At 33.5% G+C, this 25,245-nt stretch overlaps 2 protein-coding genes across 2 annotated transcripts in view; one reads left to right on the top strand and one right to left on the bottom strand.

The window, feature by feature from the left end:
* LOC146998342 (uncharacterized) overlaps positions 1–25,245 on the top strand; it is a 255,903-nt gene that overhangs the window by 51,842 nt on the left and 178,816 nt on the right. The window lies entirely within an intron of this gene.
* LOC118203645 (endothelin-converting enzyme 1-like) overlaps positions 1–25,245 on the bottom strand; it is a 163,353-nt gene that overhangs the window by 127,119 nt on the left and 10,989 nt on the right. Inside the window, exons 3-6 of the mRNA XM_085814138.1 lie at positions 22,429–22,527; positions 18,796–18,945; positions 14,752–14,835; positions 4,194–4,402 (exon numbers count right to left, since the gene is read on the bottom strand). Coding sequence (XP_085670264.1) covers positions 4,194–4,402; positions 14,752–14,835; positions 18,796–18,945; positions 22,429–22,527 — 542 coding nt within the window. The remainder of the gene's footprint in view (positions 1–4,193; positions 4,403–14,751; positions 14,836–18,795; positions 18,946–22,428; positions 22,528–25,245) is intronic.

The raw sequence follows: 25,245 nt of genomic DNA, 5'->3' as shown, positions 1-25,245 counted from the left end.
ATAATAAAGCACGCACAAAACAGCAGAAAAATTTCACACTGAAATGAATAGAAAACAAAATATTTGCAAATAAAATGCATGAAATCAGATAAGCAAAGCTTGTTTGGAGCTTCTATAATTAAGATACATACATAAGATAATCCGACCCTAATTTCAATCCAGCTTTGCCTTCAGCCTGTAAAGAAATTATGTTTTAGTTCTGGTTTCATCAACAGATGGCGCCAGTAGCTTATCTCCTATCCAGGCTTTCTTATCTTATCTAATCATTATAACTTATCTAGTTCATTTGCACTTTTCCAGCTGAGGATGATGGTTCGGTAAAACCATCCAAACTAGTCCTGCGAAAATTTGAAAATATAACGCTGATTTTTGTTGTTTGACTTCTAAATTAATATTTGTTCTGCGTGTTATTGTATCTTAATTATGTAAATATGCTCTGAATTCTGTATTTAGAAACCAGCTTTGAAACCTTATTTTTAGATTAAGTTTCAGTTGTAGAGTTCCCCACTTGTAAATGCTACGTTACAGTTGAGTGTGAAGAATAACTGATATTGTGTGAACTGATAAGCGAATAATCGCTTGATTTCGTCTGACAAGAAACAACAAGACGGAAGGGTAAAAAAAACCCTTCATTATTCAAATAAAATTTAACAGAACTCCGTCTTGGAGTGTACAATAAAAGCCGCCACTTGGGCTTGAACTTAAGAGGCTAAGAAGTAAACTAAAGGGATGTAGCCGAAGTTATTAAAGTTTTAATGGAGTTTGCCCCTTAAACACGAGATGACTGCGAAGCTATCAAGGACCTGAGTATGGCCGAGCATAATAACAGCTTTGAGAGAGAGTAGCCAAAAAGGCGGACGCGCGCTAATCAGAAACTCTGATTCTCTCTAACTCAGCAAGGAGAACTTCGCGGCTAAATACCGTTGCTCCTCATTATGTATTCAGACGTGATTTTAAAACTACGTTCTGACCGGAAATAGTAAATTAATAATTCGACAGGAAAGAAGTTTAACTCAAAATTTAACTGTTAATAAAATTAATATAAGCCTTACACAGTCTTGCTTTTTGACTCACAGGGTAATTGGAAATCAACACAAATGAAAATTGTTCAACTGATGGATTTTAAGAACTGGTTGATTCTCAGAAATTCTCAAATTAAGCTTTATTTATACTGATATTGGTTCGAATTTTAAATATGTCTATTATTTGGTATGAAAACTGAAACAGAAAAAAAAAAAAAAAAAAAAAAATTCGCATCACGGAATTTTAACTACAGTGCTGGCCATTAAAATTGTAACACCAGGAAGGAATAATCTGACAAGCGTCAAAATCATATGAAAGAATGAAGAGGTTGGGATATGCAACTGATTAGTATTTCAGCGCATTTAGACGACGAGTTGTAAAGTGGATTTCTCATTTAGAAAGCTCTTTGTGAGGTGGGAGTTTGATCAAAATATCGTGTTATCCCTCGAATAATATGAAGAAATGCTTATCAGCAAGTGTCGGAATTCGATAGAGGCAGGATCGTTGCCTATCGAAAGTGGGGATTATCGTTCCGTGGTTTCGTCCGTAACACTGGTCGACATAAAACTACTGTCATGCGAATATGAAATCAGTGGGTTGCTAAGGGTCATACTGAACGGCATGCAGGATCTCAACGCCCTCCCATGAATAACACCCTCGAGGACAGGTATATTGTGAGGTCAGACCTGCAAAAGCGTACAACCACATCATGGACCATTAGTCAGGAAATAGGCATATTTGCAGCACGCCCAGTATCCGCTTGTACGGTTCGTTGACGTTTGCAGCAGCGCGGACAATCAACACGGTGACCATTACTTCGGCGTCCCTTGACAATGCAGCATAGAGAGAGATGGGGACTCTGGTGCGCCGAACGACAAAGCTGATACAGGAGTGGCACAACTTCATCTTTTCAGACGAGTCCCTGTTCTGTATGCGGTATTCTGATGGCCATATACAGATCTGGAGACTTCGAGGAGACCGTTCGTCGCCTGCTTGCATTCGATATCGGCTTAGAGGCCCTGCACCTGGTGTGATGGTTTGGTCAGCCATTGGATACACGACACGCATCGACAGTAATTTGAATGCAGATCGGTACATTCTCACGTCTTACGTCCGGTGGTTGTGCCCTATCTTCGAGGCCTGCCGAACTCCATCTTCCAACAAGATAATGCATGACCACATGTTGCACGTCGAGTTCTTATCTTTGTCGATACACAAGGTATTCTATTCCTGCCCTGGCCCTGCGCGGTCTCCAGATCTGTCACCCATTGAAAACATCTGTTCATGGGTTGCTGAAAGACTGGTTCGTCCCACTCTCCAGCTAATACCGTTGATGAAATGTGCCATAGACTTGAAGCAGCATGGAATGAGTTGCCCGTTTCTGTCATCCAAGCCTTTCCGACTCCATGCGTAACCGGGTAAGGGCCGTTTTAGCTGCCAGGGGTGGATGTTGTTCCTACTAATTTCGCCCCCTGTAAACCCCCAAACTGCTTACAAATTTAATCATTTTGTCTTCATGTCTTTACGTACATACTCTTTTACGTACAATAAATATCTTTCTTGTATTTGATTTCCTTCATGGTGTTGCAATTTTAATGGCCAGTAGTGTATTTTATAGTGTATTTTAGTTTAAAGCTTCATTCTTCGGGTTATTACTTTAGTGTCTGACGTTACAGCCTATACCATGTGACTATTGTAAAAGTTATAAGCAAACTATATTACAAGCAGAAAGTATATTTTTGTACAGAACTGCTTTCGTAAGCATATAAAAAAGTAGCATTTTATGCATGATACACTGTACTGAGTTTCACGAACTGTATTAGGTACCTTGGCCTTTACAGACACGCTGCTGACGTTGAAACAAGCAATTATTTTAATTCTGCAACATAGTTTGAAATAATTATCTTGCTTTCGGACGCTTTTTTAACTTTTAAAGTACACAATAAATAACAAAATATGCTATGAATATGAGAGTCATAGAACACCTGTTATGCCTAAACTGCTATTCATTGCTTATTCATCTTCGACAGCTATGCCATCTTCTCAAGAATTAGCAACTTGAGAACAACAACAGAATTAGCTAACTCAAGAATTAGCAACAACTAAAGAATCGAAAATCGGCATTGCTGTTATTCCAGGGTAGCGCCAAAAGCGCTGGCACATACTTGCAACATCAAGTTTGCTTGAGCCGACGTTACAGTACGTTAAAAAAGTGACTAATTGAGACAGCTTAGGCTGATTTCTCAGAACCAGCTCGATTGATTACTTTTATATTGTTATCTCACCGTATAAATGTTAGGTTAAATCACGATTGACTTCTTACAGAAGAAAATGTAACTTGCTGCGTAGTTCCGTAAAGCTTGCTTATATTTTATGCTGTAAGTAATTTCTTAAGTCAAGATTAAGTTTTTCTTGCTCATTCTGCTTATTTATTTGCGATATAATTTAAGGTTATTCCTATAAACCCGAAGCAAATAATAATGTTACATTGAGGTAAAAAATAAAGTGGAGAAAATTAAAAAAAAAACATCCTATGCATTCTGATATACTTGTGCAGTCGAGTGAACATAGGCAAATATATAGCTATATAGCATTGTATAAACTTCGTGGAGCTATATGGTTCTTCTATTATAAATTGCATTCAAATGTGGAATGGTAAATTTCTTTAATTATTTATAATCCATTCTTGGTTCTGTGTCTTAGTGCCGAAGCATTTAAACCTTAGGAAATCGAAGCCTTGGCTAACCGGTTTGCTTAAAATACCAAAACGCTCGTCCCCGTCCATTACGTGTCAAATCCGTTTCCCTTCTTCCCCGTTCATTAATGCACAAAGATGTGTGAAGATTTTAAATGACATCCTTGCTACTTCCTAGCAAAGAAACTTCCATTATCCTTTTAGAACATGCTTTTAGAATTTGGGGAAACTACACCTGCTACTGCATATCTTAGGGGGGGGGGAAGACGAAAACAACATCGCAATCTCGGCCGTTTCGGGTGGTTGTGATCGTTTGAATGAATGGCCATCTCGGGCGTTTTGTCATTCATAGAGTTAAAATATTCATTATAAATAGGCGTCTTTAACCAGTTAAATTTCTTTCTACTAAAGAGGTAATTCAAATAGAAATCTTGACATATATATGAAATGCACTCTTGTTAACCTATACACTTACTTTTAAGATTTGAGACGAATTGTTTCTAGGATCCGCAACAACAGATAATATCGGGAAATTATATTCCGCATCTACATCAGGTAGTTGATTACGAACATCAATCCAGTCAAAGAAATTGGAATTCCACTTTTCGCCTTCGATTACTGGCCAACCACCGATATCCTCTAGAATTTCCATTAGCGGTTTTATGCCTGCTTCCTTAATGCTCTCTATCAGAAAAAAAAAATGTAAATGCCGCTTTTGCGATATAATTTTATTATTAAACATTAAATAATGTTTCATTTTAGATGCGATAAACTCTACAATTAACAACTCTTATACGTTGCCCTCTCATAAATCGATTATGTTACCTATAAATTTCTACATTTTTGGTCATGTAGATCATGTCTATCATGTCTATCATGATAAATCAACAATTTTAACTTAAGATTGCACAAAAAAAAAAAATATACATTATAAGTAAGGATGTGCAATGGCTTATGGTCAGACAACGTTTCAAGTTCAAATAGAAAAGATTATATTCCGTTTAAAATCAAAGTTATCTGAAGCAAAAGGAAGCCAAAGGCACTAGCTTAGCGATTGAACCATTAGCCAAATGGAGAGAAAAAGGTATTTGTATTTGAAGACTGAATGGAATTATTTTTACTTTCTTTGTATTAAAATGTTAATCCCTGTTATTATCTAATTACTATCTCAAAAACATCTGTTTTATTTCAAAAAATGCTTCTAGATGGGTTATAAATATGTCTAGAAATTCTTTGTCCTATCTTTTTTGGAATGGGCCGTAAATAATCCGTAATTGACTATAAATAATTTTGTTACAATGTGGTTTTAAGACGCAGTCCTCATTTCTCACTATGTGCTAATCTGTTTCACTAAAGACATAACTCCTAATTTTAAACTGAAATATTTTTGCACCCTAGAGCAGCTTAAACTCTGTGCTTGCTAAAAATTTTTGATTGTTTTTTGGGTTTTAATTAGTGATATTTTAATAATGGTCACTGCTTTGTGCTCATGATAATTTTGCATTAACGAAATAGCAAAGTTAAAAATCTGTCACCGTTTCACTTAACGACCGTATTAATGGAAGTAGCTAAACTCACATTTATTTACAAAATATCTAAAGTGAACATAAATATGGTATGAAAATGAAGTTATTTGATTACAGCAAAGCACACGAGGGTTATTTGCCTAATAGCAGAAAACACATTCTGAGAGAAACTGGCTGGTGTTCAGGTTAAGTCGTAAGTACTTAAGTCAAGTTTCGTTGCTAGGCCACCAAACCTTGTTACGTCAGAAAAACTGGTTTAAGGATTTTGCCTAAATGTTCTAACTTTTCAACTATATGCCAGTTGGTATAAAAGCTGACCAATCAGAACGAAGCAAACATCGGTTCACGCTCTCGCTGAGTCAGCTACACTTTTACGCATGCACAACTTTCCCTTCTCTGATTCGCTATTGCTTAAACTAGGGGTCTTCAGCCTTTCTCGCCCGAGAACCACATGAATAAATTCGCAAAGATCCGCGGGCCACATGTCTGTCAAAAAATAGTGTTGTCAGAAAATTTATATGAAAAAGTGAGGTTTGTTTTGCAAGACTACAATTGAGTCCAAGCGAAGAGATAGTGTTACACATTTACATATATATACATTTGTTCCAAAAATTTAAATGGAAATCAATTAAAATTTTTTGCAACGTTTTTAACTATGGGAAAAAGTATAAAGATAATTGCACAGAACAATGTTACAAAATGCATTTACAATTAAAAAAACTTACGTGACTGGCGATAAATGGTAGTTACTTTAGTTTTAATGTGAAATTTGATATTGTTTTTACTTGATTATAGCTTCAATATCCGGTATAATCTGTGTTCTTGCAATTCGTAAAGTTTCCACCAAATGTCTGTCTGTCAACCGTGTTCTTGTTTTTGATTTTAGGATTTTCATTTTACTAAAACGTTGTTCACATATTTAGGTACTGCCAAAGTTAGAAAACATGAAGAGTGCATGTTTACGAATTCCTGGATACTTGTCTTCGGTCATTTACTTCGAATAAAAATCAGTTCATGCAGGATTTTCAAGAAACTTGCATTTTACTGCAGAGTCGCACTGTAAATCTATAAATTTAATTGAAGTTCAGATGAAGCACTTTCAACATCTACTGAAAATGGCGACATTCTCATGAACATTTCATTTTCATAAAAAGCGGAAAATCTGCTTTTGAATTCCTCTTTCAAGGCATTGTACATATTTATTTGAATTCCATGTTGTAGAGTTCTTCACACACACCATCAATTTTGTGAGCGAAACTCTTATTTAGCAACTTTCCCACAATATTAATTTGTCTCAAAAGCTTTCCCAGACTTATAAAGATTATGGACAAGTAGATCTTCTCCTAACAAATTCAGTCTCTCAACCATTTCCCAACACTGAATACGTAAATAGTTTCCATGAATTGTTGAACTTCGCTCTTCAAAGAAAACAGGCGCTGAAGCATCTTTCCTCGGCTCCAACCAACGTACTTCCGCGTTATACACAACGTCACCATATTCAGCTTCCAAATCACTCAAGAACTGTTGAAATTGCCTGTGTATAAGTCCTTTAGATCGAGTAAAATTAACCACGTTTACAATAGAGATAAGAATATACCCTTTTTTATGGAATTGAGATTTTACGAGTAGTCAAATTTTTTAGTTTAAAAATTACATAAGATAAAGTGACATTTTTAAAAAACTCGTCATTTTTAGAAAATGTTATCTCAAATAATATCAGACATGTCAATAAAATGTTTTAAATATCAAGAATAAGAGAAAATTACTTTTTTTACGACAAAAACTGACAAGGAAATTTTTCTTGAAATCAAACTTGTTTTAACTTCTTAAGTGTTTCTTCAAACTGAAATGTGGGGCCATTAAAATGCTTTCTGCGGGCTACTGGTTGAAGATCTCTAGCTTAAACTATGCTACACAGTTGTGAATGGATTTAATGAATTTTATGCTTTAAACCACAAAGCTTTATGGCGACAAAACATGAACGAAGAAACATGAATTTACATACGGCGTAAACCATGAAAATCCATCCATGCAGCCAAATCATTTTCCTAAGTTATAAGATTTCCGTCAAACTACCTGCCTTCAGTGGCCGACCAGTCGGCCACTTGTGGGGATACAATCTCTCATTCTTGTTAACTGATATAATATCTAAATCATTATTACACGTTTCTACATTATTTTTATTATTAGTACATGTAAGATGTATAAATCATTACTACATATTTATACATTATTATTATTACATGTAAGATACATAAATTACTAGTAATCACCTATAGCTGGCATAGCAATATTTAATATCATCATGTCAAAATATGAATAAATTAAATTTTAACTAATGATAATTAATTAGTTTGCTGAATAACCATATCTTTTATCGAACCATTTATGTAAAAATAAAAAGCAGCTAATTTAGCATATAAATCAAAAATTAGTAGCATGGCAAAATTCGTCATATTATAGTGTCGTAATATATAAACAGATAAATGTAAAATCTTAACTGTGATTCTTACTAGTCTGTCAATTTTCCCTTATAATTTAGTTATTTCTCCTTTACTTCCTAAAATTAGTAACTAATTATACTCTCCAGAAGTAGTGCTCTAAGATGCGCCAATTCAAAATTAATTCCTCTTACATCATTCTTGTATAGTGCTGATGACGCAAGTAATTAAATATCATTTCAAATAATCATAATATTAAAATTTCCAAAGTAAAGCCAATAATTAGCCTATTAAAGGAAGTAGAAGAAAAGAGCACAGATTTTAAAGGTCGCCCAAATGGACTCTACTCGTATTAATAAAAACTTAGTATCGCTTATCAGTAGAGATTTTATAGATAGAGATGGCCGAGTTTGAACAGCGAAACATTTTATTGCATACTAGATGAGTACATTAGACTTACATACGAGTGTTACATACTATAAATGGTATATTTGAAAAGTGAAAAATACATAACGTTATTCTATAAAAATAAAAATGTTATCAATTAGAATATATCATGAATCAAATGCGTTTTTATTTATAAATCTTCTTGAAAAGTAGAAAATTAATATTCTTAAGAACTGCAGCTATTGCTTTTAGGCAGCTTTGTTTGTTAATCAGTAACAGACAGACTGAATTTGAAAGATGATTATCTTACATTTTAATGTATGGCAACTGACTCGAATGAAAAGTGACACAACTTAAAATCGTTTCGATACTTAATGGCTGGAGACTAATACTCCTTTTTTGGGTGACTGGAAACTTACCAAGTCCTTCATTTGAAACTACACATTCCTTCTTTACTCTTGCCCCTATTCTGACTACAGATAAGTCTTAGAAATGTAACATTTACTAAAGAAAATTTTGTGTTAGCTGCGATTGTTTTAAAAATATGATGTTAGCAGTAAAAGAAAGTACTCTGTTATTTAATCAGCTATAACTGCTGCATCATCTCCATTCACAAAGTTCCGTCACATTGTAAGCATTATCTTCTCTGCATCATAAGCATTTTAATTACAGAAACACACATGGACGTATGTAAGATATATAAGAAGGAAAATTATTAACAATTGCTAATTGAATTCACAGCATCCCTTTTAATTTATAATTTCAATTTCAATACAATCCCCTTCATGGGACCTGTTACTGATGTCATTCTTCCCCTGCAGTTGTAAGCGTTTGCTGTGAACTCCTGCCCAGTCGTTGTTCAGGATTCAAATAAAGCATAACGAACACATTTATAGGTTCTGCTGCTTAATACGCATCATTTTTACGCTTGCTATTCTCTAGTTAATTCTTGAGGGGCGCGTTTAGCACTCCTAGTGTTGAATCAATCAAGAAAAAAATGTATTTCTGAAGAAATATTCCTGTTCAGAAATAAAAATGGATGTTTCATCTTCATGATTGCTACACCTGATTGCAACTACGTTATACATTGAACGTCATCACATTTCCACTAACGATTGTTAAATTAACTGATGTCTTCTGTACTAAGTTCTCTCACTAATATCACACTACACAAATAGATACACATTAAAAAGAAGCTTTAACACAAAAGCTTTAAAATATATAGATAGTTTTTTCCCTCCAAACTATAAAATATGCATTGACATTATTACTATAGACTTCAATAATTACAGTAATCTCAAATTGAATGCTACCAATACAAATTACTGCCAAATTTATCTTAATTATGGCTATTGATTTTGCAAAATTCTTAAATAAAAAAAATATTTCCCGTTTAATAATACTGACTACAATATTTGTCTCAAATATAAAACAAAATTAAATTCTCTAATTACCAAACATAACAGTTCTCCAGAAGTTAGGTATCCTTGATTCCGTCAAAACAAGCGTTAGGAAAATACCTTGACTAACAACATAGCGAATTATTGCTAAGGCATTATTATTTAAAAAAATAGTCTAATGAAATTTGGCAGCAAGTACAGGATTTATTGCAATCCCAGTACACACTACTGTCTGACCAAAATAAATTAGACTCTTAACCAATTTATTACATACACCAGCTGCAAACACAAGGACTTATTTACTTTAATAAACGGGAACATTATGTCTACGACAGCATTTAAGATAAGATAATTAAACTGCATTTCATCAAACCAGCTCTAACAATTTTGTTTTACAAACTACAAAAAGACCAACCAACCAGACTATTCACTAAGACTGGAACGTGGATCTACGTGCAAATGTTCAGATCCTGTGCCACTAATGAGGCTTAAACCAATTATTAATTTTTTAAAAGTATCAAAATTTGGAAAGGAAATGCGTGTTTTAGAAAGCAATATATTTTCATTAAAAAACTTTAATTATGCATTTTTAATTCCTTGTAAGAAGTAAAGAAAATATCGCAATCGCGAACTATTTTCGGTATCATATTTAAAATAGCCATTTTGACTTCCCGAATCTTATTCGGATGACTTTTTTTGGCTTGACTTCTGTACGTACATAGAAACATTAGGATGTAGGCTTATATATGCATCTCTCATTACTCGAAAACGATTAGACATAGAACGTTGGAATTTTGTATATGGGACTGTTATAACATCTAGCTGTGCATTCACCTTATTTATTGCAATCGGCAGTACAGTCGGATAAAGGTGTATATATATATATACAGTCGTGGCGAAACTTGCGGACACTTTTGGAAATTTTATGTTTTGAAATTTGTATGCTTATAGAAAACGCTACGTTTCACAAAATGCAAACTTGTATATATCATTTTAAAGAGAATTTATTATTGAATTCAATACAAAACACAAAATTCAATTATTTGCAATACAGAAAAAGTTAAACGATAATAGTTATCGATATACATTAGATAGTGATGATTACAGTGAGTTATCAGTACTTACTAGGGTACCCTTTATTTTTGATTACAGCTTCACATTGACATTTCATTGAGCTGACAAGAGTTTCAAGATCTTCTTTCGTTATTACATGATGCCAGGAAACAATTATAACCTCAATTAGTTCTCTTTTATTTGATGGGCGCCTCATTCGCACAAGAGTTTTCAAACGGTGCCACAAATTTTCATAGGATTGAGGTCAGGACTGTTTCCTGGCCATGACAACAATTTAATGCTCTTTGTACAAAACCAATCTTTCGATATTTTGGCCGTGCGGCAAGGAGCAGAATCCTGCTGAAAAATAAACGAAGCATTGTTGGGAAAGAGATCTCTGATAGAAGGTAGAAGTTTTGGTTCTAGAATAGTGTCAATGTATTTTCTGGCATTCAGTGTACCATCGATGACATAAAAACGACCAATACCATCTGCTGACATGCATGACCAAATCATAACACTAACTGGGTTCTTCACAGTTGCTTGAATGCAGTCAGGATGTAGCTCTTCACCTATTCTACGTCTTACATATTTTCGCCCATCACTACCGAATAACGATATCTTAGTTTCATCACTCCATATAACTTGTGACCACTGATCATCTGTCCAATTAATGTGTTCCTTTGCCCACTGTAGTCCTTTTTTTCGTTGCTGAAAATTAAGATAAGGCTTTTTTCGTGGAATTCTACCTCTCAGTCCAACATCTGTTAATCTTCTCCTGATTGTTCTTGAACTGACAGAAACACCAGCATCATTCAGATCACTTCTGATGGCCGCTGATGACATTTTTCTATCTTGAAGACATAGTATTTTTATTCTTCTGTCATCAATAGATGTGGTGCACCTTTTTCGGCCTTTTCCTTCTTTGTTTTTTTATTGAATTTTTCTCCTGATATCGTAAACGAAACTTTCGGACTCCAGATGTAGTCACTGAACCACCACCTGTCTTGCAATTTCAGCATAGGAAAGACCATTTTCTCGTAACGCAATAATATTTCATCTCTTTCTAGGTGTCCAATCTACTTTTTTATTTGATGTCATTGTTTCTTGACTAAATATTAAAAATTTTTACAAAAATTCCTACTTGTAACTGCAGTGTATAAGAAACAAGTCCTCATTCCACAGAACAAAGCAAAATAATGAATTGTTTCAAGTGTAAACATGATGTCAGCTTCTACTGGCAGTTACTAACATATGATTGGTTCTCAGAACAAGAACAGTGATTGGCCAGGAAAGCTAGACATTACAAACCACTTCATAATTGTGTTTTTTATTTATATTAAAATACATATAACTTTTTTGTATTACAAATAGTTGAATTTTGTGTTTTGTATTGAATTCAGTAATAAATTCGCTTTAAAATGATATATACAAGTTTGCATTTTGCGAAACGTAACATTTTCTATAAGCATACAAAGGTCAAAAACATAAGTAACAAAAGTGTCCACAATTTTGGCCACCACTGTATATATATATATATAATTTTATCTGTTAAGTAAACATTCATATCAGAATAGAAAGCAGCTATTTAGATTTAGGGTTCCCATATAAATAAAAATCAGTAGCATGACAAAATTCCTCAGATTATAGTGCCGTAATATATAAACAGATAAATGTAAAATCTTAACTGTGATTTGTACTAGTCTGTCAGTTCTCCCTTTTAATTTAGTTATTTCTGCTTTACGTCCAAAAATTAGCAACTAATTATACTCTCCAGAAATAGTGCTCTAAGCTGCGCCAATTCGATATTAATTCCGCTTACATCATTCGTCTATAGTGCTAATGACGTAAATAATTAAATATCATTTCAGCTAAATTTAATGTTAAAATTTTCAAACTAAAGCCAATGATTAGCCTATTAAAGAAAATAGAAGCAAATGCACAGATTTCAAAGGTCGCCCTAAACGACTCTTTTAATAAAAACTTAATATCGCTTATCAGTAGAGATTTAAACGATAGAGATGGCTCAGTTTGAGTAGCAAAACGTTTTATAGCACACTGGATGAGTACATTAGACTAAGTGTTATATAATATAGCTGGTATATTTTAAAAGTAATAAATATGTAGCGTTATTCTAAAAAAAATGTAAAATGTTACCAATTAGGATATATCATGAATCAAATGCGTTTTTATTTATCCAGCCTATTAAAAAGTAGAAAATAATATTCTTTAGACCTGCAGCTATTGCTGTTAAATAGCTTAGTTTGTTAATCAATAACAGACAGATTGAATTTGAAAGATAAATATATTAGATTTTAATGCATGGCAACAAACTCGAATGAGAAATGAAACAACTTAAAACCGTTTCGAGACTTAATGGTTTGAGACTAACAGTCCTTTTTGGGTCACTGGAAACTTACCAAATCCTTCATTTGAAACTAAACATTCCTTGTTTAATTTCGCCCCTCTTCTGACTGCAGATAAGTCTTAGAAATGTAATAGTTACTAAAGACTAAAATGCACTAACTAAAACTATTTACTAAAGATATTTACTAAAACTTTTTGTTAGCTGAGTTTGTTTTAAAAGTATTATGTCAGCAGTAAAAGAAAGTTACTCTGTTATCTAATCAGCTATAACTACTGCACCATCTCTATGCACAAAGTTCCGGATTACCTTCTCTGCATCATCAACATATAAATTATTGCAAACACACATACACGTATGCAAGATATAAAAGAAGGAAAATTATTAACAATTGCTAATTGAATTGACAACAGCCCTTTTAATTTCTAATTTCAATTTCAGTACAGTCCTCTTTATAGGACCTGCACTGACGTCATTCTTCCCCTGCAGTCATACGCGTTGCTGTAAACTCCTGCGAAGTCGTTGTTCAGAATTGAAATAAAACATAACGAACACATTTATAGGCCCTGCTGCTTAATACGCATCACTTTTACGCTTACTGTTGTCTAGTTAATTCTTGTGAGGCGCGTTTAGGACTTCTAGTGGTCTCTTTCAATGATATTTGGTACCTGGCAACGTGTCCCGAAAACAACATGTACCTGACAACGTGTTTCGAAGGGCCATCATTGCCCTTCAGGAATCGTTCTGGATGTTAACTCGAGACTCATCCTTAAAGAGTACGTGACCCCAGTGCTTTCGTGTCCAATTGCGATGTTCACGGACCCGATCCAACCGCACTCTGATATGCGATAGTTACAAAGGAACACAAACAGCAGGTCGTTGGGCATATAGTCCATCTTCATACAGCCGACTCAATATAGGAATAATAACAGGAAGTGATCGATTGTCACTTTGGTAATCCTCCGGCCTTCAGACCCACGTCTTCTACCGGGATTTTGATCCTTTTGGTAACGATTCCTAAGACTATTGATGACACGACTATGCACATTCAGCTCTGTTTTGCACTAGCTTGCAGCATCCCGACAGCTCTCCAACCCATTTTATAGTGCAAACAGTGTCTTCGGCTCATACTCTCAGCCTTGGCTATCGCTGCTTGCAAACTGACGCGTATTTCCTGCAAATTCGTTTTTAAGGCAATGTTGTGAGACTTCGTTTTATGCTAATTTTGGTTGTCTATTTGTATTCCGCCATGCTACCTCTATATCATACGTAAATTGTATGTCTTAATTTCCTTCCTTACATTCGTACATTTTATTTTAAAATGTGTTGCTTATTTTGTAGCACGAGTATATTTGCCGTCGGTACTTTTGAATACCTACGCCGACTAGTTTGCGAGCCAACTTCGAGATCAATTGAATTGTATAATCTTCGACTGTTAGCTTATTTTAAATTTGAACTTACTGTCATTTTATGTAATCTCGCCTCAAGTGTTTAGCTGAATTGTGAGCGCGAAAAGGGCTTTTTATGTTCAGATTCTGATTTAATAAATATGTTTGTTTAAATCAACTCAAATCTCTATCGTTAACGTTTAGACTTAACGATAATTCGTTCTCTCTCTATCTAATTAAAGTTTGGTTGCAATTTATGATAGCCATTGCTTTTGAAAAGCTACATTAATTTAAGGAAATAAGTTTGAATTAAGTGCTGCAAAAAATATTCATAATGTAATAGGCCGTACAAGTCAGGTGTTGTCCCCATCAGATTTTTTTAAATTTCGTTGAAGTAGTTCTTAGCTTGTTGTAATGCCTCTGAGAAAATGTTTCCATCTTATTTCAAGTATAACAAATTCATGAGAACTTACTTTCATTTGTACAGGAGTCGTAAAATGTCTTCATCTGACGAATGAAATCACATTGGTCTCCATCTAGCTTCCTTTCTAAGATAACTGGGAATAAAAACAAATAACACTTATGCAACTGCAACCTCAATAAAATTGATAAATATATTACAAATGAAATGTGTTGGAATAACCTTTTTTAAAATCATCCTGTAGAATAGAGGAACAGAAAATAAGTGTAGTCACTTTTTTATATCCGTTAAAATTATATTACAGTAATAAGTCGGGACTAAAAAATTTACCAAAATCCAGGTACATTTAAAATATGTTTTATTTCCAGCCCTATTTGGCTACGATGCAGTACATATTTAGATGACTCTACGCAAAAAAAAAAAAAAAAAAAAAAAAAAAAAAAAAAAAAAAAAAGGTCGCATTTGGATAAGATAAAAACAATGGGCACTAATGCTTCCAGTTAAAGGGCGTAAATATTTTCATGGAGGGCATTCTAATGCAAACTTGCTTGTGTTAAAATTACGAATAACCGGCCGTTTTCTACTGTTTGGTTTCGTGTTACATTACCACTTTTCCATGGTCCTTGCTTTTTACTTCTTGTACGAAGTAGAGGAAGTATTGTAGTCACGAAAAATTCCCGCTTTTATATTTCAACGATAATCTTCGTTTTAACCGCTATCAAATGCAATTTAACGATGTTTTCCCGTGAAATCTGTACGTAAAGGCAGAATAAAGGACTCGTTTTTCCCAAACGAATTATCAAACTGATTTAAAATGAATTCAGAAGAGATTTTCTCGTAGCGTCAGTACGTATGTGTACATATCTCGCATAACTCAAAAACCAGTAGTCTTAATTTTGAAATTTTTTATATAGAACTGCTATAATATTGTTACTAATTTTGTATTTTATTTGATATTTTTAATAGAATTGTTATTAAATTGTTCCATTTCCTCTTGCAATGCTGTGCGTGACAAATAGAAGAGAAAGCTAAGCCGAAAAAATTAAAAATAGAGGAGCACGCGCTTCAATAAATAGACATCTCGTTACTGTACCCTTTTGCTTTTTGAGAAAATACCAGAAAATTCTCGTGCATCTAAAAAGCTTATATAAGCGGCATGAAAACTCCTCAATTTAGTTGTTTTATGACTTTTGTTTAGAAAACTGCTGTTGTTTAATGTAGCGAATTCGCGGTGAAATCGGATTAGCTTTCTCTACGTTTCTCTATTTTTAATTAGGTCTGTTGGACGTTTTTAGTAGTTTAAAAGATAGCTACTGTGAGATAGCTGAGGAAATTTAAGCATTTCGGTTTATTTGATGTGATAATAAATTTTATTCGCTTTTCATCCGAATAGTGCATTCAATTCATAACGAACCCGTACGCACGCAAAAATATATAGTTGTGCGCCTCTTCTTTTTTTCTTTTGGTTGCAATCGGCGGCACCAAAAAGTGTATAAATATATCTCTTTATATGTATATCTCTCTGTTACTCGGCTCAGTGAGCTCAGTTATTTTTAAACTTATATTTTGGTAAATTTTGCATCTTTTGCTTTAAAAATGATTGACTATGTTGTTCGTTTCTTACGGTTGAAGTTTTATGCCTTTAGTTAATCTGCATGGAGTACTTGTAGAATTACCAACAATTTAAAAGTTGTTTAAGAGCAGATAAGCCTAATATTTCTTACGATACCAGCCGTATTTTTTTACATTTAAAACTTAGCAGAATAGTGGATTTGTTGCCAATCTAGTGAAACTAAACTTCGCAACAACAAGGATAACGTCTTCTTTTATTATTGCGAATTAAATAATGCTTAATCTATTCAGGAATTATCATTAAAGTTTTTACTTTATCCGATATATTGACTCAGCATAGCATCCACAACAAATTAAGTCAATTTCTGCACCTTCTGTGTCTTTTTTCCGAGTGGAGCCAAAAGGAAACTTGGTTTTGTACTCCGAAAAATCTGCCTGCTGGCCGAATTGCTTGTTTTTGCGTAGAAGCTGTAATTTTAATCGTAAAAATTGTTTTTTAATTGTTTTAACTGCATTTGGTGTTTTATGTTTTTCTATATCTTTCATATTTTAATGAAGATGTTTTGAGTTTTTAATGTATTTTTGCCTTGCCACGAAGTGAGAACTGAATTAATTGAATGGGAAATTTTTCCCTAATGAAATTCGAGGAAATAAGTTTGAATAAAATTCAGAAAATAATGCGTATAATTTAATAATCCGTACATGGAAGTCTTGTGGTGTACACATCAGATTGTTGGGATAATTCCTTAAACAAAATAAATGTAATCCAAGCTAGTGTCGTATCATATTTCAATTTACATAAATTTTAGTTTAAGCAGTTTATATATTTTTTCTGAATATCGAGTTGCCTTTTTAATCGCGATCGTTTCCATTATATTGTTACGTTATTTTCTTCCTTTACGTTCGTACGGGGTTCGTAGATTTGGAGTGAATAACGACGACTCTTAATGAAGTATCGAAACACATTTTTATTTGGCCAATATTAATCAGGACAGCTCTAAAGTCACTTTTACAGTCATTGAACTGTTATAAACACGCTGACACTTTCAGCGACACAGCCTTCACACTGTCAGGCAATAACGGTGGACACAGCTTCACTGCAAAGTACCCGAGTACAGATCCCAACTCAGCTTAGTCTCGGAGCTCCACGTACTCTCGACGTTCTCCACGTGATGCACTGGAAGATAAACAAGATTATAGCTCTCGACTCAGCACAGTCTACGACAAAACTCGACGATGTACTAATTCGCGATGCACTAAAAGACTCTCTCGATGCACTCGACTACCAACTCGGCGCTAGACTTCGAGACACTCGCTCAATGACTGACTATCAGCTCGCTAGACGAGGTACACACACCCGCCCTCTCGACGAGGCACACTCACTCACTGACTGCGGGCCAGCAGGGTTTATATAGCTTTTGGCTTGCGTTCGAGAACATTCTGGGCTAAAATGGTAAGAATTCGTTCCAGAAGATTCTCCAACCATCCATGGGATTCAAATTCTACTGAAAATTAGCTATTTAATTGAAAAATCCGTAACAATATATTTACTGGTTATAAGAAGATTTCCAATAATTGGTAGAAAGCCAACAAGGAAGATATTATTTTACGACGATAACTCAAAGTAGAGAAAGATGGAGATTGAAATGACAATGCAATAATCATATTACAATACAAAGAGACGTGTATACGAGCCAGTTTCCCTTAGAAAGTCCTCCACGAAGGCATCCCTCCCCTTAGGCAGATAGCCCTAGTGTGCTTTGCCATAATTAAATACACCAACACCAACAATACAAAGAGGAGAAACGAATGTAGCAGGAAAGCAACTTCCTCGATTCGAAATATTAAAAAACAAAGCTTGTAGCATTATTGATTGGCTGGATAATGTTCTTGAATAAGTTTCATATATTTAATGAGTCCAGTTTATATCTTCAGTAGTGGTAAGGTTATCAATTTTTATTTAATTGGTACATGTTAGTGAAAAGGTTGAGAACCGCTGGTTGAGACAAAGTTAGTTATAGGTAATATTTTAGTAATTCTAGATGTCTCTTACTTGCAAAAGTTTCTTTTTCTTTTAAAAATTAAGACAGCAATGAGTAAACAGAAATACTATTAAATAAACATAATAATATAATATAGCAAGATATAACATAGACCTATAAATAAAAATATCTCTTAAATATTTAATAGGTAAATAAAATTATTAAACTTAAGTCAACTTAATATAATACGGAGAGATATAATACAGTCATGTAAAGAAAAATACGTCCCGAAGGCGAAACGGCCACGTCAAATAATCCCATTACCTCCCTGACGTATGAATAGTTTGTATGCATTCACAATTGTTTCATTTAGCTGTAATCTTTATGTAACTTTCATGATTTGTAATTAATGAAATGAGCGGGTTTCATCGTTCTAAGAAAAACAATAAAGATGATTCACATTTTTATGCCTCTATTTATTAAGGTTATCAGTTTCTCTTGCAATGAACTTGCTTGATAAAAGGTAAAGCACGTTTCCTTACCTCTCAGTATGTGCTTAGTCACGTTACCAAGACTTTTAAGAGCCTGTTGGCCATCATGGTCCTGTCTCTTTATCCAACTACCGCAGGAGAATTTATAGAAATCATCACAAGGATCCACAGTCTCATCTATAAATGATAGGATGTCGGCAGCTGTATAGGAAAAGAAAATTCATTAATTACATAAGGATAATTTCAGTCCTTGTTTATTAACTGTTATTTCAAATTCTGAAATTAGGGTGAATTTGATTTTAAGGACAGAGAATCGGGAATAATTTCAACAAGTATAATACCTAGATGGAAAACTTACCTATTACAGGAATTTTGTCAATGAAATTACACCACCATTTAACATATACATTTAAAATTACCGGAAGTACCCGATGGCAGTTACGTTAGATTGAGAGTAATGCATCTAACTACAGAGAGAACGATACCGCAGTAATTTTACTCTAATAACGAAGCAAAAATACTATTCATAATCGTATATTTTTCATTCTGATGCGATATGGAACCTCAATAAAAAAATTTTGATAGAAAAAATAAAATAAATATCTCTCATTATACATCAACAATGCCAAGCAGATTTTAATGATTTTCGCATTTCTAATCAAATGGTCATAAAAGCTTAGGTTTCATCCAATATTTCACCTATATTCAAATTCCAAACAAATCAGAGAAGGAATCCGTGCAAAAGGTGATCCATTAAAATCGATCTTGGGTTTGTAATTCATTGGCCATTGTTTGTGAGTGTATATATATAATTTAAGAAAGGAGAGCAAACTAAAAAAGACCTTAGTGGTCAAGAATTTTGCGCATTGAGCTGCAAAAATTAGAAAACATGGTAAAAAGAACATTCTTCTTGCTTTTCCTTAAAAATTGTTGTGATACTGTGGTTCCAGTGAATAATTTTAACACAAGTTAAAATAAAGTGCAATGAAAAGTGTGAATACAATATAAATGAAATTATCACTAGAATACTTACAAATAATAAGGGAATTTAAAACTCAAATCAAATTGGAATATGTTGATTAAAGTTAAGACAAGCTTTGAACATCTGAATAGAAATACAATGGTTATATAAAACATAAGCAAAGATACAAAAAAGCGGTAAATGGTAAATTAGCCCAATTCGAATCTGATAATTGACTCATCAGGGGAAATGCATAATGGTTTTCAAATTCAGCTAATTCCATATCGCGTTTCGTCAAAACAGAAAATCGATACTGTACACGAAAATTTTTGATTATGTAACTGATAAAATAACCTAGATAAAAACTTTAGTCTCAATTTCTCTGTTTCATTTCATAATTATGCGATAAAATGTTGTTCGAATTTGCATTTACTGAGCAAATATAACTGCCATTTTAAATCCACTTAATCTATAAATCCCCGCAAGTTAAAAATTTTTCCCCGTACGTTCAAATGTTTGCCGAGTATGGATTCTCCGACTGAAACTGTGTAATATTTTGCGCCTTCAAATTTAAAAAGAAATCGTACAATGTGAATATATATTTTTTATTCCCAATTTCTACTTCTTTTACGTTTTACAAATACATTTATTACTCTACGAGCTCCGCAGAAATTGCTTTTACTAAATACATAGTTATCTCGCCTTTATTCACCATAAGACGGCCCATGTCACGGCCTAAAATTCTGTGCCCGAGGCCAAGCAACTTCTCAAGTCGCCCTTCTGAATTGGACCTATAGATGCTGCCACAAGCAAAGCCTCTGTTACAACACGCGAAAACACAGCTACGAGCTGTAAATCGAAGCAGCTCTACAGCAGTCACAACAATATCGTCACTTATTTCTTCTACAATTAATACATCTTATCCTACATATCATCATTTGGCTTAAAGATATGCAAAATTATTTTAGCCCAAACGGGCTATTAATTTTGTTTTGGCATTTTTTGTGGCATTTCAATTTTCAAATTGTTGCCACCAAATATTATCGCCCTATATTATATTTAAAAAAATTAAATAGTAAAGAACCTGCATAAATGTATGTATGTTTCTCGCATTGTGATAATCACCGAACAAGTCATGCTGTCCAGCTGTCTGCATTTTGAGACTATAGATACAGTCTCTAAGACAGTCTGCATTTAGAGACTAAAGGTACAGTCTTTAGAGTCTATACATACAGTCTCTAAATGCAGAAGAACGCTGTTAAATCTTGTCACATTCGGATGTCCAACGAATTCCGAAGGTATTTCTTGCAGATAAGATCTTTGCTTTGTGCGACTGTGTATTGCACGGCGGTACCGAATTTGCATTTAGTGTTCACGACGAAAGAGGGTTTCTGGTTGAATATCAAAGGAAATATAATTTCTCGGGTGCAGTGTGAAGTTTATTTCCGAACTTCCATAATAATGAAATCCTTCGGACGAACTTAAATGGTCAATTTTCTTCATTTGACATCATTCAACTTCTCCACGAGCAGTAAACATTCGTTTCACTGCATCGATAATTACTGTAGGCCTGTCTGAGAGACGGCATGTAAAGTCGATGCAAAATTTACGTCAAAGATTAATGAAGTCAAAGCTCCTTAATGCACTTGGGTTGTGATTAGTGTTTATATTTATATTATATTTGTTTGTGATTAGTGAACTGTTCCCTAAATTGATGTTACATAGCGAAGTAAAGTTTCTTTTTCTCATCTCACCAACAAAGAGTTTTTTTTTTTTTTTTTTCCCAAGCGAAGTCTTATGATCAATGCAAAAATAAAGCGGAACTGCGAACATGATTTAAAACGTGGAATTGCAATAAAATCTCTTTTTTCTCTTCAGATTTTTGTTTCCTTTATTAAAAGAGAGCGAAAAATCTACTTTAAGGTTTGAAAAATTTTAAAACATTGCGATTAACACATCACACACCTTAAACATCGTCTAAAAATATTGACATTACAAAGATAAATAACAGAGGTGTATTTGGTAAAACTGAAAACATTTCGAAAGACCCTTTCAGAGATTTGGAATAAATTTCAATCCGAAGATTGTTTTCCGATCTATTTACTAACATTCTGATAGGACGTTTTCTAACATTAAAAAAGAATATGTTAAATATATCGCGAAAATAATTAATAAAATATAATGTAAAAGACAAAATCAAATTCTAAGAAAAGCTATTTTTATCAGTTTTCTTTATTATTTACATTACAAATAGTAATAGGAAGGGCTATTTAAATTTAATAGTAAGACATAAACTTAAAAAAATTCATTATGTATTCGAGTTGAAATTTCTTTAAAAGTGTTTATGGGCTTATTTGAAGATTGTCAGTAACGCTGAACTTGTCATTTTTTTTTCTTTCTGCACCTATATCCAGAAGGATAAAATTACATTCAAATAGAATGCAAAAACTAACGAAGGTTTACACTAACATTGCACTTAATGGCAAGAGCGCCGCTCAAATCAGTTAGCATATCCTAGCAATGGACAATTTAATGTGGCATTGACAGGTAACAATTGAATGTGGCATTGACAGGTAATTGACAGGTAACAATTGAAATTACATTTTCGTATCACAATTGCAATAGGATCTTAGAAATAGATGTTTCTGACCACGATAAAATAAAACAAAATCTTTTATGTATTTTAACAGAATTATAAATATGAAGAAAAAAACGTTTCTTACCTGCCTTGACGCATGACGGTGTCTTACAGGTCTCGGATCCGTTGAGCAAAGGCAGTAGAATATCTCTGTTTTCTGGCAGATCAACAGGTAGATTTAAATCTGTAAGAGAAGAACATTTCACGTTGTATATATATTTTTTAATTTAATTTAACAATAGCCTGTTAATTCCTCATTTTTAATTTGAGCATTTCCTCTGTGTATTCCAACATTTTGTGAATGATTTCTAGACCTTTTGTGTGACAGAGCTTAATCTAGAAATGTGCACCATTTCTAGATTAATCTCTGTCACATGGCTTGCGTAACGCTAATGCTTAGCTAATTCGGAACTTGAACTCAGAATTTCGATATCTGAAACCTTTCTAAGCTAAACCAAATGACTCTCTTAGCTAATTTCTCTTGGTTAATCAACTTGGTTTCTCCTGGTTAATTTCTCTTGGTTAATTATTTCAAAAATTAATATAGTTGCGTGCGTACGGGTTCTTAATAGACTGAATGCGCAAGTCTGATAAAAGTTTAATAAAATTTATTCTTATCGTAAAAAATATAACAAAACGCTGTAATTTTCCTCGGAGATATTCGTACAATATCGCAGTATCAGACAATATAATCAGTAGCTATACTTTAAGCTATTAAAATCGTTGAAATACATCACAATGCAAAAAGAAAGCTAATCCGCGAATTCGCAAAAATAAAAACAGTAGTTAGCGAAACAACAACTCGCAATAATTAAGCAACTGAGCTGAAGACTATTATATTCTCTCTTTGGCTTTTTATATCTTTTCATCTGTCGCCGGAAAGTTATAGTGATTTCTTTGCTTCTCGAGATTTCTGAAAAGCAAAAGAGAGTTACGGTAACAGCTACAGTAATCTATGACATTTATTCAATTTCACTACAAACAAAAGATATATTTATTTATTCAATGTTAAATGCACGTGTTTTTATATTTTTACTTTTTGGGCGTAGCTTTCTCTTAAATTTATCACTCTCTGTATTGCAAAGGGAAATAAAACAATTTTAATTATAATTTTACTAAAATATGTAACTAAATACAAAATTCGTAACAATACGTAAATCTAAACGTATTTTTAAATACAATAAACAATTTTAAAATATTAAACACTATTATGAAAACCGTTCAAAATTCCTACTAATAAATGGAAAAAAAAAGTTATTTTTCCTCTGAAACGAATAATTTGAATCCTCGCATATATTATCAAAAGATTTTAGATGGTGTTCTGGATTTTGGAATTTCTGATGACTCCATAGGTTCTGAGGAATATGTTAGAGAGATTGAACAGGTTTTTACTAACGTGGAATTACAGGCTACTATTTTTAGGATTTCGCAGAGAAGTGCACCGGGTCTTGACGGAATCCCCCAACTTCATTTTCTATTATTAATTTTTAATAAATGTTTTAATCTTTGTACGTTTTGTAATGTTTGGAAAATTACCAAGCTGATCTTGATTCCTAAGTATGAGGGTTCCATCTGTCTACTTAAAGTATTTGCATAAATTTTAGATAAGTTAATTACTAAAAGAATTTTTCATCATTTATTTATCTCTCTCTATATATAAAGAAGAAAGTCTGTTTGTTTGTCCTCTAATAACTCACTCACTACTATAGCTATCGTCACCAAATTTTCTACAATTCTTTCATGGGTCCTCAAAAAGGTCGAGGTCCACTTTCCCCACCCCCCAAAAAAGTATCTATAATCAGAGATATTAAATAAAAACTCAGAAAAACGATAATTTTCGTCCACATTTTTCCGAGTGGCAACAGTCTCGCAAGCTGTAGATGAAAAATCCGCTTTATTTTGGAAGTTGTCATTCCTTGCTTTCAAATCCTAGAGTTTGTTAATAAAAAATTTAAGTTTTACGATGAAATAAAAATAGCATTGCCAAACATTGAGCACATTCCTCCCGATTCCAAAAATTCGCGGGAAGCCATTTCGCATGCGTACGTTTTTAATCAGCCAAGATATTAATTAAAAACTCCGAAAATTTAGTTAATTTTCGCACTCATTTTTCCGAGTGGCAACAGTCTCGTGCGTTGGAGATCAAAGTGCTTTATCGGAAAGTGTTGCTACTGTTCACTTTCGAATCGTAGAATTTGTTAATCAAAAATTTGTAAGTTTTACAAATTATATATATATATATATATATATAAAGAAGAATGTCTGTTTGTGTGCTTGTTTGTTCGCGTTATTTCTTTCTGATTAATTATGATAAATTGTTTGTCGCACTGAATCGACTAAAATTGAATATAATAAGTGAAATATTGAATGGAACTTGAGCTTTTACGACCATTTGGTTAGAAAGATGAAAATCATTGAAAACTGCGTGCCATTGATGCTTATATAATGAGAGAGAATTAGTTTATTTTTCTATGGAAAATTTTTATGTGGGTTCCATATCGCACGAGACTGAAGAATGTATGACTATGAATCGTATTTTTTGCATCGTTATTAGAGAAGGATTACAGCGGTATCGTTCTCTCTGCTGTTAGATGCATTACTCTCAATCTAACGTAACTGGCATCAGATACTTCCGCTAGTTTATAAATAATTTAATATCTGAAAGGCAGTATTGTTTTATTCCCGGCAGCTCGGCTGAGGGGCTTTCTTTTGAGTTGTAGGTCATATTTGTAAAAGTAAATCAGAGGCTCATGTCACGGTGGTATTCGTCGACATTTCGGGTGCCTTCGACACAGTCTCTTGGGCTTCTCTTCTAGCCTCCTTGCATAAGGTAGGTATTGGCTTAAATAGCCATAAACTTACTAAGGATTTTTTAGAAATAGAAGTGTTATTTATGTAAGCA

The sequence above is a fragment of the Stegodyphus dumicola genome, chromosome 3 (assembly GCF_044657685.1).
Source record: "Stegodyphus dumicola isolate Sdum_Otavi_A_Nest chromosome 3, ASM4465768v1".
Taxonomy (NCBI): domain Eukaryota; kingdom Metazoa; phylum Arthropoda; class Arachnida; order Araneae; family Eresidae; genus Stegodyphus; species Stegodyphus dumicola.
This window is presented reverse-complemented; position numbering and strand designations above follow the sequence as displayed.